General features: G+C 41.4%; 1 protein-coding gene across 1 annotated transcript in view; it reads right to left on the bottom strand.

The window, feature by feature from the left end:
* The window catches only part of LOC126266832 (protein jagged-1b), a 521,463-nt gene extending 511,419 nt beyond the window's left edge, over positions 1-10,044 (bottom strand). Inside the window, exon 1 of the mRNA XM_049971392.1 lies at positions 9,892-10,044. Within this exon, the coding sequence (XP_049827349.1) occupies positions 9,892-9,978 (87 nt within the window). The 5' untranslated portion in view covers positions 9,979-10,044. The remainder of the gene's footprint in view (positions 1-9,891) is intronic.
* Between the last annotated feature and the right edge of the window lie 6,892 nt (positions 10,045-16,936).

Genomic DNA, 16,936 nt, shown 5'->3' with positions numbered 1-16,936 from the left:
GAAACTGAGCAGATGGTGCGCAGTTCATTCTCCTTATAACTTTGTGCCATTCTAAAATTCACGTCATTATTGTTCATACGCTACGTGAAGATAAAACAGCGTTATTTACAAAGTAATTTTCCAACATAACACAGCCTACAGAACAAACCGTGCCACCCAGGTTTACGTCAGATTGCACAAACATAGATGCTCTCCACGAAACTCCAACTGTAACTCTCAAATTAGCCTTTGCCGCTAAGATGTTCCTTAAATCACTTAGCGAAAGTTAACTTCACGACGAATTTATTATTTTAGAAATGAGTTTACCGAAATGTTAATAGGATTGCCAATCATGCTACATCTACGCTCATTTTTAACGTTATTATTTACTCTATTTGTGACCCATTTAACGTACAATATACACTCCAACTTAAGCTATGAACAGAAGCTCCAAGAATGAGTGGTTGTTGGAGGCTTCTTCCCAGAAAAATAAATAAATAAAATAAAAAAGGAAAACGATATATATATATATATATATATATATATATATATATATATATATATATATATATATATATATAAGTCCATTGATAGGATATCAGCAGCGACAAGGCATTAAATATATACAGTGTTCTTAATATATTATTTTAGAGAGCCCAAGAGGATGAATTATTTATTATAACTGGCGCATGTATAGCAAACAACAGTGATTTAATAGCTCGCTTGCGAGTGAATGATGATATTCGCAAGCATATCCCTAACACTTTTCACAAATAGCAGCATGCAGCTGCTTTAATTCTGATACGTCTAATGGAATTGACAGAAGCCTTGAAGATAGCTACGCCTAAAGCACACTGCAGAGCGGTACAGATAATTATTAACTGACGGTAGGAATGTTATCTCAGGCATTTAACATAAAATTTCCCTTTTGTGGCGTTTATAGTCATTTCGAAAATCATTCCTTTATTTCATTTAGCCCGTATCTACGTCCAAGTCTATGCTCTGTGAATCACTGTGATGTACATGGCAGATGTTACATCGCAATACACCAATTATTAGTGTTATTTCCCGTTCTGTTCACGTGTGGGGTATGGGAATAATGATGATTTAAATGCCTCTGTGGGTGCTGTAATTAAAATTATCTTACGATCCTGATCCCAATGAAAGCGATATTTAGAGGCCTGTAAGTATATTTCAGTATGCCCTGCTGGTCCTATTTGATGTGAGTCCATGCTCTTGAGCAATTTTATGGGACAAAGTATATATAACGTTTATCAGCATCTTTGCTTTAGCACAATGAAAGGAACATTTCTATCATATGTAATGATGGCGCATATTATTTTGTTGCTGCTTTTTATGGCTTGACTTCACAACAGTAACCCGTTTGTGACAGTACGCATATAAAGGGCGGTGTCTGGGGAGTTGTATTACGACTCGACTCTCCCAAAGTTGTTGGGGTGACATCTAAATTGAGATATTCCCGCCTGTAATTGTTTCGCTATCACTGCGAACCTCACACATTCATAATCTAGCGTGCAGATCCCGCGACTTATCACAGTGCTCTTCCGTCTCTTTGTTAATGAGTGCAGTGAACGGGGAGTCTGTGCAGCTCCTGAGGACGTTTCCTGAAAACGGGTTCCTTCCACGTTAATAAGCTTCCGGCGGCTGTTCCCACGGTCACCTCCCTCACTCAGGAGCACGGCCAACCTGTTCCACGACCGTCGCCAGTGTCATATTTCAGGATGCGTCATTCCGCGTATAATTAAAACAACCCACCGCTCACCTGCATCCCGAGCCATTAAAAGACCCAGCATTCGGCCGTACTATGAATGAACCTTCGTAAAAAAAAAAACCGCTAACTACGAAACCGTTGCGGCATCCAAAGCGTTTTGTTTACTGCTGCATGCAAAAGTAATACCTCCACCGTGGAACATGAAACAATGACTGCTTAACGAAAGATTCCTCAAAAGAATTCTCCGTAACCAGCGAGGAGGTGGAAGCAATTACACGCCTTCAAAGAGAAGTCACATTCAACGGGTGCAGTATTCCAAGTCGCGATGGATACCTTGCTTTACTGTTGGAAGTAGACCAATGACTAATGAAGCACCATTCTCGAATTCGTGCGTCACACAGTCTTAACTCTAGCCTTAAATCTTCAACGGATTGACTAAAACATTAGTTTCTAACGCAGTGATTCGCAGAAAAGGTGTTGTGCGAATACCAAACACTAAATTGAAGAAATGTTTCAATCTCTTTATTGCATCCTGCGATTACTGTTTCAGTAAAATTTGTTAGTCCTCAGAAGGCTGCAGTACATTTGTGTGAGGTAACAATGATTGGCTCTTTGTTTACAGAGAACCTTGCGCAAAAAATGTAGTGGAGTTTTCAATGTATACGAGTAAAAAATTTAATTTGGTCATACCTACGGTGCAAACAGAAATTAGTTTTGCTTCCATTTCCAAATTTTGTCATTTAAAATTGTTGTTAGTCTACCGTTACGCGCCAAAGAAAATTGTGCCTCTCATAAATGTACTGCAGCAGTCTGAAGATTGACTGTTCGAAATCAGTAACCGCAACAAGCAATAAAAGCGCACCAGTTCGCTATCGAACATTCTAAAGTCTTTGTAAAATATCTTTGAATAACTTCTTTTACAGTGTTATACGGACCTCGTTACACTATTTACGAAAACAACCTTCAATCGGACTTAACCGTAAGATAAATTTATGTTTTATAGTAGCGCATTTCGGATCGGAACCTGTTCAGGACCAGGAATTTTACGTTATTTATCTAGACACGTCGTAATTGGTGAGTATAAAATTTTTCAGTTGTCCGCTACATCTCAAACTTACTCCTACTAGTGAGAATGCATTACAACAAATATAATCGCGTTGGACCCAGATACACAGGACTGCACCAAACTCAAAAGAATACAGAACGAGTAATGGCTAATCGCGTCTTACGATGCTAATACAGATGTCAATATATATACTGTTGGTCACAGCGTGCATCGCGGCGTTTTAAACTAGATAATAAGGCTACAGAATGTTTGCAAATAGAATCGATCACGCACAGTGTCAAATTCTTAGGGGTGAATCTGATACATTTATATTTAAGTATGTATTTCGATGGATTCTACTTGTTATCGCAATCAGAAACCTATTTTAAAAAATCTACTTCGGTAATTGTGGAATATAATTGTTATGAATCTAACAGTTTATTTTTTATGTTGTCTGTCAATATCAGAGCATGGTAATACTCGACATTGGTTTCTATAGTATTTTGACATGATCAGCGCCTTATAATAACTACATGTTATTTTGTGTGACAGTTTTACGTTCGCAGACTGTTGCAGGCATGTTATACACTATTCGCTGACATTCACATTGGATAAAACAAGTGTTGGCCCCTACGCAACATACTTGTAAGACAAAATTTTTGTACTATATCTATGAAACATTGTTGCCCAATCCCGATACATGGGAAATTCCTTATTCCAGTCGTCATGGAAGCGTGTAACATAATTAACAACCCGTGGAAGGGCAATGTGCGAACCTTGACGTACGTGATTGTACTGGATTACTGTGCAAACAAATTATGAAAATCTGTTCATAGGTGGTTAGAGGGTAACATATCACGTAAAAAGATTATCTTTCACGGTACCTTAACGTCACAGGCTCTAATAACCCCGTTCTCGGCATGGAAAATATTTCAAAAACTATTTCAAAAAATTATTTATGATTACAAAATTTTAACAGGATCATAGCTCCGGGAAAAGAACAGACGAAGCCACAAGTTTTGTATGAAAAATGAAGTCTCTTATCGGAAGTTCCTTGTTTCAATATCCTTGTTGAACAGGCACTAAACGTAACGATAAAATGGTCAAATTTCACTCTTTGCTCTGAATTCTGTATTTATAAATTTGACAAACTTCAGTGTTGGAAAACTAAATTTTCGATTTACCATCCATGAACCGAACAGACTATGAATGTCATTATTAAAGTTGCTAGCGTTAACAGGTAGTGGTTGAAGCAAAGAAATAAATATACGTTCATACAAAATTGGTATGGAAGTAGTTTGCAGGCGTTTGGTCGTGTGTTACTGATACCACAGAATCTGAGAACTGTGAACAACTGTTGCATAGGAATTCATATTGCTACAGCTGGTTTGATATTCTCTAAAGCTGCATGTCACGCGTATTTGAGGTATAACGATGAAGGAGATCAGTGTTGAGGTCAGTACGGTTTTCGGAAACAACTATGCTATGAAGTCCGACTCCCTCCCTTTATTCTTGAAGTCATGCAGTCACGTGAAAAATTCGTTCACATAATTTCACACTGTTTATGATACAGTTACACACTGAGTAGTTTCGGACTTTTCGATCAGATATATGATTGGATCGAGATCTATTTTTTTGATGGATAGAAGTCAATTCGTATTCCTCGAGGGAGGGTCTTATTCGGAAGCACATGGTAGTAAAGGCTATAACTCACCTAATTGAGAGAGTAGTGTTACTGTTCGCAAAAGAACAATGTGATTTAGTCAGTATCAGTTGACATAAGACGCAGATAATGTGCACACACAAAGGGAGGAGATCTCTTATGATTAATGTTGTGCTATGTAGGACATTTTAGACATATAAAAAACGTTTTGGTTGACGAGTGGTCACTCTCTTTAAACGTAAGTAAAGCTCTCATGCCCATAAGGTTGGTTTGAAGCTCACAGAATTAGGGGCCATGCGCCTGTGTGCCCATGTCCTCCCACGACCTTTATGGAAGAAAAAATAGATGTAGAGGAGAGTGTTACAGCCCGGAACAACTTGAAAATTTTCCACCAACGTAGGACATTGCCAAAGCCGAAAGCTATCCAACATGGCAGAAAATCATTTAGAGTAATGCTTGAATAGTTACCGGAAGCATCAAATTTGGATACTGATACTTATTCCACAACCACCAAAAGTCTTTAAAGATGATTAAACACGAACTAACGCGCATTAGAAGACGAAGGTCCCAATAATTGTGATAAATCGCTACGGGCAGTGCTGGTGTCTTTTAAATGATTTCTTGTGACGGTTTGAATACGTTGAGCGTAAGTTTTAACAGTGTGAGCAGTGAGTATTAGATCGTCTCAGCCTTTGGAACGATTCTGAGGAGATGTAAGTTATTTTGGAAGGATGAAACTTACTATTCAGTCATTAGTCGTGGAAGGTAACGCAATGGTGGAGACTCAGGACACTATTTGTGGAGTAGCGGGTTCTAAATCTTGTGGCGGTGTCTTGCGTTAAGTTTCGCCCGGCTTTCTTAAACTACGTCAAGATACTGTCATAGAAAGGCCCTGAGATATTTGCTGTCCCATTCTTGTTTAATTTTAATTCAAGACGCTTACGCAATCCATTCTCAACCAACACTGATTGTTCTCAGTCGATGTTGCATGGGCATGGCCGAACAAGAGCAATTCTGTTTATTTGGTCGGTTCAACAGTAATATGGGGATGCTTCGTAAACTCCCTCTTAGCAAAACACAATTCCTTCAGATTTTTTGTGCTTGGGCTTCGGGCACATTTTTTTTTTTTTTTTGAAAACCTTTCGTCTTTGACTGTTAAATCTGTTTATTCTTAAAATCTAGTATTTGGCTTTCGGTCGTTTGGGCATTATCAAGTCGACTGCTGCGAACGTCAGTTTTATGAGTAGAAAAACAAATTACAATCCATAATTAGCCGCGAATGATTTTAATAATATCGTACGGCGCATTTCAAGGTTTAATCACTGACTTTAAGGTGTTTTTGGTGCACAACATCTGAAATGGTGTCCTTCTAGCATATGATATTGTGGTGCAGAATTTATTAGTTTTCAGTGGCTAGAGAGTCGCCAACTGTAGGTCAAAGGTACCTGAGGGATTAAACCAGATATTATTGTTACTGTATTAATAAAATCAACTGATACTTCAATTTGGTTTTATTGTTTCGTTCTACGCAGACGGTGTGGATCAGACAAGACGTGTGCTTTCCCAGTCATTCGTGCTCACATGTTCTCAACCTTCTTCATCAGTTATGTCGCAATCAATGGGTGCTCTTTACCGATGAAGGATGGCACAATCTACCTTCAAACGTGGGGTGTCGGAAAATCATGTAAACTACGCCAAATGTTTCTCCAGTAAGGTAAAAGAAAACACACAAGAAAATCACAGTTTAAAACAGTAACAAAAGGGAAAGAACGCCACAACTCTTTGAAAATTATGTTATATAACTGAAAGAAAGAGGAGGCATTATAGAACATCTTCTGCGGCATTAAGACAAAATAATTGTGCCTTGCGAAGACGGTCCTATTGGTATTAGGCACAAAGGATTAATGAATTCCACAACGACTATCCGTTGGGATACTTTGCAGGTGCGAGTGTCTCTTTCAGATCCTCACTGGAAGTTTCTAAGACCTGAATCCAGCGAATAGTATACGAATATTTTAATCAGTCCTTACTTTCGCAGATTTCTCGTGTTACATCCCTGAATTTGCCAGTAAATGTGGTAACTAGAGATCTGTGTGGATGAAGATGTCCGCGGATTCCGCAGTAATTCCTGCATCAATGATATCCGAGGATATATCTCCAGATATACACGATAATAATTACTTTACGTCTAAAAGGTACAGTGTAGTATTAAAATTTGCATCTGTTTGCGCTACATACTATCGGAACAATCATTGTCATTATTATCTTTGTTTTCCAGCTGTGTTGCTGAAACCTACTAGGGCTATATGTAGTTTTCCATAACTTTTAGTAGTGTATGCACTATTAGTGTATCCGATTTTCATCCAACCAGCAAGTACCTTACGCCTGAGTCGTTCGTGTTTCATTTGCAATAAGAGTAATCCTTCGTCCACACAATGGTGTCGTTGCTGACGCCAACATTGGCCAATATTACGGGGCAGCGCATACACATAGGAGACAACATTCAGTTGAATTAGTATAGAGCCATGGTAAACACGTCTGACTCACAGATCGAGGCCGATGCATTCGCGGTTTTGAGCATGAGTAATATTGCTCCACTGCTCCAGAACCATTTCGAAAAATTCAGCTAAATTCAGCTGACGTAAATACGACGACAACGAACGAACGAACAAGCAATATCGGTTTCTAAACGGCAAAGACAGAAAACGTTGGCGCAATGTATGGTCGGCGTATCGATACTGCACCGACGTCCTTTGATGTCTGGGCGAAATACCGACAAGCAACGGTTCGCACCAACACTGGGGCCAACGTTGGTTCCCCGTGCAGTTTCATCGATCGACGCATTGGACGAACAGTCTAGGCGCCAATGTGTGGACTTGGACTTATACAATCATATAGGTGCTACAAAACGCCATAAAATGTGCTATAGGAAAATTTCGTCTATTGGAAACTTCCCTTCATAGTCTGACTCTTGCTTGTCGATCACATATGACACAAGTAATGTTCGGTAAAACGTAAACGAAGTTGTCAACATTTCTTTTAAAAACATTTACAAGTACGCACTACAACGGCTTATTTGCACTGGGAAGTGTGATACGTGAACATGATTTAACGTGCAGTTAATAAAAGTAAAATGTGATTAACTTTTAACATGGCCTGTGTTACACTGTAAAAGATTTTTGTCAGTCATCTTTTATGGTAGACTTTTAATATATATTTTAACGGAGTGATGAAGTACTCTTATCATAGCTGTACGGAAAGAGCGTGGTCCTCGCGTTCATGAAAGATTTGTCAGGAACTTTGACAGTGAAACACGGTCCTATGCAAGACGTCTCGACACACTTGTAACACGACTACAGCTAACTTCCCATTGCTGTAAAAATGTTCCAAGAAAATTTCACAAAATTCGTTCTTGCAATTAAGTCAGAAATTTGTAACTTGTGGGACGTCACAAAAGAATGACACGATAAGCTGTATTACAAAGTGGTCACGCTCGCCCTGAACGTTGAGTATCGAACGTAAATTACGAGGTCTGACTTCAGCAGACGAAAATTTAGGACTGAGACAATCGTACCGCCAGAGTTCCGGCGTACCGAACGGTTTAAAGTTTGTTACAGAATTTTAGTACACTTCGACGCTAATAAGGAACTTGCCGATACGGTGCGGATAATATTTCTGTTCGCCGCGCGGACCTGTGTTGGTGACCAGTGCTGTTGCGAGCACGCTGGAGACCCTGGGAGGTGAGTCAGAGCGGCCGCCACAGTGGCGGTCCACGGGCGGGCGCGCCCAGCTCGAGTTGTCCGTCCCCCTACTGGCGCGGCGCACCTGCGCTCCGGCGACGCAGCGTAGCTGAGGACAGCGACCCGCCGGTCCCACGGCGGCAGCCTTCGCTGTCGGGCGCTCCGCCGCGACCGAGAACTCACACGCGCTGCTCGGCGCGCTTGCCTTCTTCAGGCTTCGGCTCGAACGCGTTATGAAGAGTAAGATCCAAAGAAGAGCTGCGCGTTTAGTCACAGTTTCAGTTTCGAAGCGACTCTAGCTGTAGACATCGCAAGAGACGTGTTGAGCATCACGGTATGACTTGCTGTCAAAAGCAGAGGCGCACTTTTTGGGAAGAGTTGGCCAAAAGATTTCTCTCTCCTACAGCGAAATTCGAGAGGTTCGAGCACTCACGGAGGCTTGTCCCACGCAGCATATGTGGCTTGCAGGATACAGATGTAGATGTAAACATTCTCATTGCTTTTGTAGCCATCCGGCGACAGTCCATGTAGCTGCGGACTATGACGTGAAGAAAGTAGTAATACTAGGGTTTAATATTTTGCCAAGTCCGCCTCAACAACTGCGTAGTCAGGGCTGCAAAATGCCATGCGAGGGGCTTGAGTTCGACCCCCAGCCAGGTTGGAGATTTTCTCTGCTCAGAGACTGGGTGGTGTGTTGTCCTCGTCATTTCATCCTCATCGACCCGCAAGTCTCCAAGTCTCCAAGTCTTCCACCACGAGACCGGTCTACTCGATGGGAGGCCGTAGCCACACACACGTTTCATTTACGTCTCGTCGACGATGAAGTGATCAGAGACGGGGGCACAAGCGCGGATTGAGAAACGAAATTGGTCGTATTCCCTTTCAAATGAACCAACCCGTCGTTTGACTTTCACTATTTAAGAAAATCACGGAAAAATCTGGAGCTCAAATCACCTCATTCGTTCGCTTAACTGCACGTTTCACTCACATTTGTTTGAGGAATTATACATGAAACACAGTATAATTTCTGTAATTGAAGAACTCTTCCCAAAGCTTTGTAACGCAAATGATCTTAACGCTAGTCGACTTCACTGCAGGACTCTGCAGCTGAAAACATTACGATTGCCTTACTGATCGGGCTGTGCGTCAGACAGCGACAGACGACTTTTTACCTCATTGTACTACATTCAAAATTACATCTTTATGCAAATAGTGGAAGAGAAATGCAAGTGTTAGAAGATCTTTGATTGTATAGAACCGCAGCTACTCATCTGATGAAGAGAGTTTGTAACATCACCAGTCCAGCCCGCTTCTGTTTTGAAATAGACGCTCAGAGCGACCCCCTTGCGCGTCATGCATAAAAACTAGCTAACATTAGCAGCTGCGTGATAAATAACGAAAGTAACTATGAGTGCAATACGCCTTTAACGCCCAGACACAACCAAAAGAAAAAGAAATTTAATGTTCGGACCGAGTCCGAAACGCTCAGAGAAGCCGTTGTCATTTCCAGAAGCATAACGGTGACACATTCTGCAGTGGTCCTAGCCGAGTTGTTGAGAAATCCGTGGTCCATCCGCAGATATATCACAAACGACACAGAGGAGTACAGACGTCAAAGCTTTCTCACTGGCACTCAACATCAAAATAAACAACACACACAAATACGATTAAAGAAAGGTGATGGTGGTAGCAGGCAGTGTCTTCTGTCGGTATCCACAGGGCGTCGGTTTACCTGTAGGAACAGCAGGAGGCCGAGGAACACGACATATCCATGCAGAAGGCGGCCCCTACACAAACGCGACCACAATGCACGACACATCGCGACGCCGCATCCGTCAGCGCGCTACATACCGCCACGGCTCGCCTGCCACTGGACACTGACTGCGCCGCCGGCTGGAAGCTGTGGCCCCGGGCGCCCCGGAGGGGGGAGCCGCCACCCGCCACTGCGCATGCGCGGCGCTGGCTCCAGCCAATGGCGACCGCCGCCTGCCTGCCGCGGGCTACACGTGCAAGCCTCCAGCGTCGCTCGCCGGCGGCGTCGGAGGGCCTTCTCCGTACCTCTTCAGCCATCGGAAACAGTACCAACCTGGGGGAACTCTTGCCGTTTGGGGAGTTCAGCGCTCGGTGGGGATCGCTGCTGTGGAGTAACAGCATCGTTGCTCTTCCGTAGGACACATTCAGTTAGTGGATTTGTTTATAAATAACTTTTCTGCTACCAGCCCCAATTTTCTTTTGTTTATATTTTACGCGACGGGTTTCGGGAAATGATTCCCATTTCGAAGTGTGCTTTTCTCTGTGCTCTATGACATTTTTACTTAATTTCTATGAGTTGTGAGTTTCTACTTTGTTCTGTTGACTTCATTGCAATAAAAAAAGGCTGCGAAAGTTTTAGTTGGTTATCGCTTTTTATATGTATTTAGTGGGCAAATTTGGAAGAACTTGCACATAGTTTTCTTATGGTCCATTTCTACCGAATGGTAAACAAAAGATGCAAAATTCGACCAAAGAGAAAATAATCTGCTCCAAAAAGAACTAAAATACAACTATCATACACTAAAATAATCATAGTTGCACCTAAAAATGCAGCAGCTACTGCAGAATTAAATTCAAATGCAAAAAAAGCAACAATAGCTTACAAAGTAAGCGATCTCTTTGAGGAAGAAATGAATGAAGATACATTTAGATATAAATATACAATAAATGATACAAAAAGAAAACCCTAAAATCAATACACAATTAACTGAAAAGTAAACAATCCGTAGTTTCAAAGTCAGACAAAAGCGTAAATTAATTGTGATGGAAGAAAAGGAGTACAATTGGAAAGAGAAACAGCATTGGTCGTATTTTTTGTTTTTTTGTTTTATTATCCGCAAAATCGATTTTCGGTCACTTAGTGACCATCCTCAGTGCTGTAATATACAATTAAAATTGGTAGGCAGTGGTATCGACAAGTTTAGAGCGATCACATAAACTGAGAAAAATTTTAATTGTATATTACAGCACTGAGGATGGTCACTAAGTGACCGAAAATCGATTTTGCGGATAATAAAACAAAAAAATTCGACCAATGCTGTTTCTCCTTCCAATTGTATCCATTATCTAGTCGTGGTGCACACTCCATGGAGTCGCCAATCAAGGAAAGGACTACATTGACAAAACACAGGAATTCTTCGATGTTAACAATATTCAACACATTAAAAAAGGATCCACTAAACAATTTCGACGTGAATGAACAACTGGAACATATATTTGCTATTGACAGAAACTGAAAACAAATATCTTACATGTATGAATCCAAAAGCACCACACCTTAGAGCAGAGCCCAAAATACACAAAGAAGGTAGTTTGACAAGCACCGTGGTAAACTCTATAAATACCCCAACAAACAAACTGTCTCAGAAACTGAATAAAATACTGATGAAAAATTGTACACATGAAACATCATATTCTATTTTTGAAAAAAATCAGCATGATACTAACTGAAGAAGTAAAAGCCAAAAAGCTCCCTCAAGATACTCAGTTTTTATCACTTAATATTACCAGCCTTTACTCAAACATACCCATACAAGAAGCTGTAACAGTTATCCAAAAGAACCTCATGAAACATAAAAAACTTGCATACACAGAGATTGTTGAATTTGTGGAACTCCTTCAGCTAATCCTAACTTACAATTGTTTTCCTTTTAATGGTAACATAAAGCAACTAGACGACCTAACAATCAAATCATGTATATCTGGCACCATAGCAGACATATACATAATTCACTGGGAACAAAAATCACTTAGTAGCCTAGAACGCTGCAGAAGGAAAATTGAATTTTATAGGAGATATGTAGGTGACACATCAATGTTAACGGAAGGAGATGCTAAAGCCATAAGAGACATCACAAATTGCTTCAATAATCTACATTCGAAAATACATGAACTGTGAAACATAAGCAAGACAAAAGTATTCTAAATATTACAAGACAGAATAACACATGCAATTCAAAATTTATTGGAAAAATACAGTGACTAACGCCACAATCGCTACAACCTCATGTCACCTAAACATCTATGAACAGGCAGCTTACAGGTCAGTTCTACGTAGAACTAAAATACCTTTGAATGAAGAAAACAGACAACAAGAAATAAAACTAGTGGGATATATTGCCAAATGGGACTAAACTTCTGAGGTCATCAGTCGCCTAGAACTTAGAACTACTTAAACCTAACTAACCATAGTGCTCAGAGCCACTGAACCATTTTTGAGCTAATAGTGAAGTACGCAGAGCTTGTGATACGATTAATTCATTCCTCATTCCTGCTCAACCTGTGCTACCTCTCGTTTCTTGTAAGTTGATGATATGTTAAATTCTAGGCTTTAGTCATTCGTTCATTCAGTAGACACATATAGATCGCAAGTCCTCTTGTAGTAAGTTAATTTCACGCTACAAGGAGTGAATTGCTGTGTCAGAACTTTCTACCCCAGTTATCAGGTGATTAACCGTTGTCTCCGAGAAAGACTCTTCATCGGCTGTACATAAAAGACTTCGGTGTATTGTTAAGGACACAGCTATGTTTATGATTAATTGTAGAACGCTATACTTCACAAATTTTGTAATAAATTGATCTTCCTCTTTCCATACTATCGTTTTTGCTTGAATTAGGTCCCAGAAAGGGATCTTTACTGTCTCTGGTCGGGTTCAGATTCATAATAACGAGTACAGGTCTCATTACATGTTGCTACTCTTTCGAAAAATATGTTTCCCTGTTGGAAAGCAGCCCCGAAACAAGACCCCTAAGTAACAAGGTGCGAAAAGACATGGCCACGGAGTGTACACTGTCAGAATGTCGTTGATATAACTTCTCGTCTTACTCAGGACATTTCTTTGAGAAGCTGAAGAAACTAAAACTTGGAACAAACGACATCCCAGTCAGCTTCGATGCAGTTTCTTTCATTACCAAAGTGTCACTCAGTGACTGTCTGGAGTAAATCGGTTCCATTTTCCCACAACACGTCACGAAGCTCTTTCATGCGTATCTCACCACGATCTATTTCATTGAGATTGGCAACTTTTACGAACAGCTGGCAGGCGTCGCTATGGGTAGTCCACTTAGTCCAGTGGTGATCAACTTCTTCATGGAACATTTCGAAGCTCAGGCACTGGACTCGTCACGTTGTAAACCTAAGGCGTGGAACAGATAAGTCGACTATACCTTCATTGTATGAAGCCATGGCGAGAACAGCTTGGTGACTTCCTAAGATATCTGAAGAGCCTCCATGCCAACAAAAAGTTTAGTGTGGAGGTAGAAAAGGACCAACAGTTAAGCTTTCTAGATGTGTTGGTTCCGAGGGATGGTGAAAACCTGGGAGACAGCTAGTATCGAAAACCGACACACACGGACCACCGCCTGCACAATCTGTCAAATCACCACCCTAGTCAGAAAAGAAGTATGTTTAATATGCTCGTAACGCGAGCAAGACGAATATGTAAGCCGTAGCACCTCAGACTCGAGATGCAACAAGTGGAAAGCGTTCTGAGGAGCATAGGGTATTCTACGAGTTACAAAAACACTCGGAAAAGTGACGAACTGGAAAAAGAAATGTCGGATACGCCTTTCTGCTATACGTTCCCAGAATGACTGACAGCATCGGCCGTATACTGCAAACACGGCGTAAAAATTGTTTATCAACTGACAAATAAGATCAAAAAGTGTCTCAGATCAGAAAAGGAGAAAAGGGTTGGTTGATTGGTTTGTTTGGGGCAGGGTACCAGAGAGACCATCGGTCCCATCGGATTAGGGAATCATAGAGAAGGAAGTCATGTTCAAAGGAACCATCCCGGCATTTGCCTGAAGCGGTTTGGGGGAAGAAAAGGGACCCACCTTCAATGTCGGGAATGTACCAGACACCATACAAATGTGGAAAAGTTTATGTTGGAATGACTTGGCGATCAATCAACGCCAGGGCTACAGAACGTAAGCAACATTGTAGACTGGGGCAGGTAAAGAAATAGGCCGTGGCGGAGCATGCGCTATGTGAGACCGATAGCTTAGTTAATATCGCCAACATGGAAGTTCATGCTGTAGAAAAGAACTATCACACCCGCTTGTGCAGAGAACTTATAGATGTGCACAAACAAGACAATAGCTTCAACAAGAAAGAAGAAAGGCTCAAGGTGAACGGATCTTGGATTGCCGTGCTGCAGCGAACAAATGTCGCAGGTAGCAGGGGAGAATCGCAGCGGAAATGACAACGGAAAATCAATTGGCGTTGGCGAGGCAGGTACACATAATCTGCAACCACGAGCTCAACTTCAGTCCAGCACAAGCAATAGAGGGTGAAGCTTTAACAATGTCAGCCACACGCGTTGGCTAATTCCCAGAAAAATCATCAAACAAATGTCGGTAGCCGAACCCGAGATAGAAGCTAACAGGCAATTTACCATCTGTGACTCTTCAAGCATTCGCGGCGGATATGTTGTAAATAATCTTCACTGCTTTGCCGCCGGATGACGTAGCGAAAATTCCATAATATTTCCTCGGAACAGCTGTCAGACATGTGAAGGTGACTGAAACTGGCAGGTGCTTAGGTACGACTGACGGTGACCAAACGTCGACGCCCCGCATGTAGAACACGCGTTCTAAGGAGGCACAGACGCGGAAATCACGCGTGCACAGTGATTTGCAGATACATTGTGCCATACTCAAACGCCCTCTGTCGAAAATCGCAGGGCGGCCCTCCTGCGCGTGTTCTGTACGCTACGCTTATAAATAGTGCGTCAGGCGTTACTAAGAAACCGTACTAGACCAATATTATGACGGGTCTGTTAACGAAGAATCTTGATTTTCACGTCGTGATTTAATACCTGCCAATGCTCCAGGCTGTGCTGAGTTGAAATCCCATATCCTTGTCCATGAGATTATCGGCTGTACGGATATGTATTGCTTCCTTAATGACGCAATCCCAGAAGGATAATGTTGGGGATAAAACTTCCATCTTTTCATAAAAACTCCGATGTCCTGTATTTAGACAGAGTTCCACAATTGCTGACTTCTCCGGTTGGCGTAGGTGTGTATGACACTGGTGTTCATCGCAGCATTCTTGTTCTGTGCGACATTCCTGGCGTATATATGCCGCCTCAGCTTGACAAGAAATCTTACATATACCAAGTTTCCTCAGGCCAAGATTATTCTTAACTGAAACCAACAGGTTCTTCACTTTTTTTGATAGTCGGAAAACACACCTAATGTCATATCTTCCGAGGACTCTTCCGATACTTGACAACATGACACCGAAATAGGGAAAGAAGGCCACAGTTGTGTGTGTCTTCGTATCTTCATTCTGCTCCATGGATTGAAACCGCTTGAGCCTGAAGGCATTACTTATCTGCCTCTTAGAATAACCGTTTAGTCGGAACTCTGTCTTGAAATGTTGTAGAGAGGCTTTCAGGATCACTTACCACAAGCTCTCTATGAACTGATGTACGTAATGCACTACCGTATTGAGCAGGGTGATGGCAGCTTGTAACCAGGAAATAGATCGGTTCACAATGTTCAAATCTGAGTGAATTCCTAAGGGGCCAAACTGCTGAGGTCATCGGTCCCTAGACTTACACACTAATTAACCCAACTTAAAGTAACTTATCCTAAGAACAACAAACACACCTATGCCCAAGGGAGGACTCGAACCTTCTGCGGGAGGGGCCGCGCAATCCGTGACATGGCGCCTAAACCTCGAAGCCACTCCACGCGACTATAGATCTGTATGGATTGGTTTGCGGTAGACGTTGTGTCTCAAGGTTCTATCTGCTTTCCGTCGTACCAAAACAGCAAGAAATGGTAATGTTTCATCTCTTTCCAATTCCATTATAAAGTTTATATTCGGAATACAGAAATACAAGTCGCTGAGGAATGAAATAAATAGGAAGTGCAGGGAAGCTAAGACGAAATGGCTGCAGGAAAAATGAAGACATAGAAAAAGATATGATTGTTGGAAGGACAGACTCATCATACAAGAAAGTCAAAACAACCTTTGGTGACATTAAAAGCAACGGTGGTAACATTAAGAGTGCAACGGGAATTCCACTGTTAAATCCAGAGGAGAGAGCAGATAGGTTGAAAGAATACATTGAAAGCCTCTATGAGGGTGAAGATTTGTCTGATGTGATAGAAAAAGAAACAGGAGTCGATTTAGAAGGGATAGGGGATCCAGTATTAGAATCGGAATTTAAAAGAGCTTTGGAGGACTTACGGTCAAATAAGGCAGAAGGGATAGATAACATTCCATCAGAATTTCTAAAATCATTAGGGGAAGTGGCAACAAAACGACTATTCACGTTGGTGTGTAGAATATATGAGTCTGGCGACATACCATCTGACTTTCGGAAAAACATCATCCACACAGTTCCGAAGACGGCAAGAGCTGACAAGTGCGAGAATTATCGCACAATCAGCTTAACAGCTCATGCATCGAAGCTGCTTACAAGAATAATATACAGAAGAATGGAAAAGAAAATTGAGAATGCGCTAGGTGACGATCAGTTTGGCTTTAGGAAAAGTAAAGGCATGAGAGAGGCAATTCTGACGTTACGGCTAATAATGGAATCAAGGCTAAAGAAAAATCAAGACACGTTCATAGGATTTGTCGACCTGGAAAAAGCGTTCGACAATATAAAATGGTGCAAGCTGTTCGAGATACTGAAAAAAGTAGGGGTAAGCTATAGGGAGAGACGGGTCATATACAATATGTACAACAACCAAGAGGGAATAATAAGAGTGGACGAGCAAGAACG

The sequence above is a fragment of the Schistocerca gregaria genome, chromosome 4 (genome assembly GCF_023897955.1).
Source record: "Schistocerca gregaria isolate iqSchGreg1 chromosome 4, iqSchGreg1.2, whole genome shotgun sequence".
In the NCBI taxonomy this organism is placed as follows: Eukaryota; Metazoa; Arthropoda; class Insecta; order Orthoptera; family Acrididae; genus Schistocerca; species Schistocerca gregaria.
This window is presented reverse-complemented; position numbering and strand designations above follow the sequence as displayed.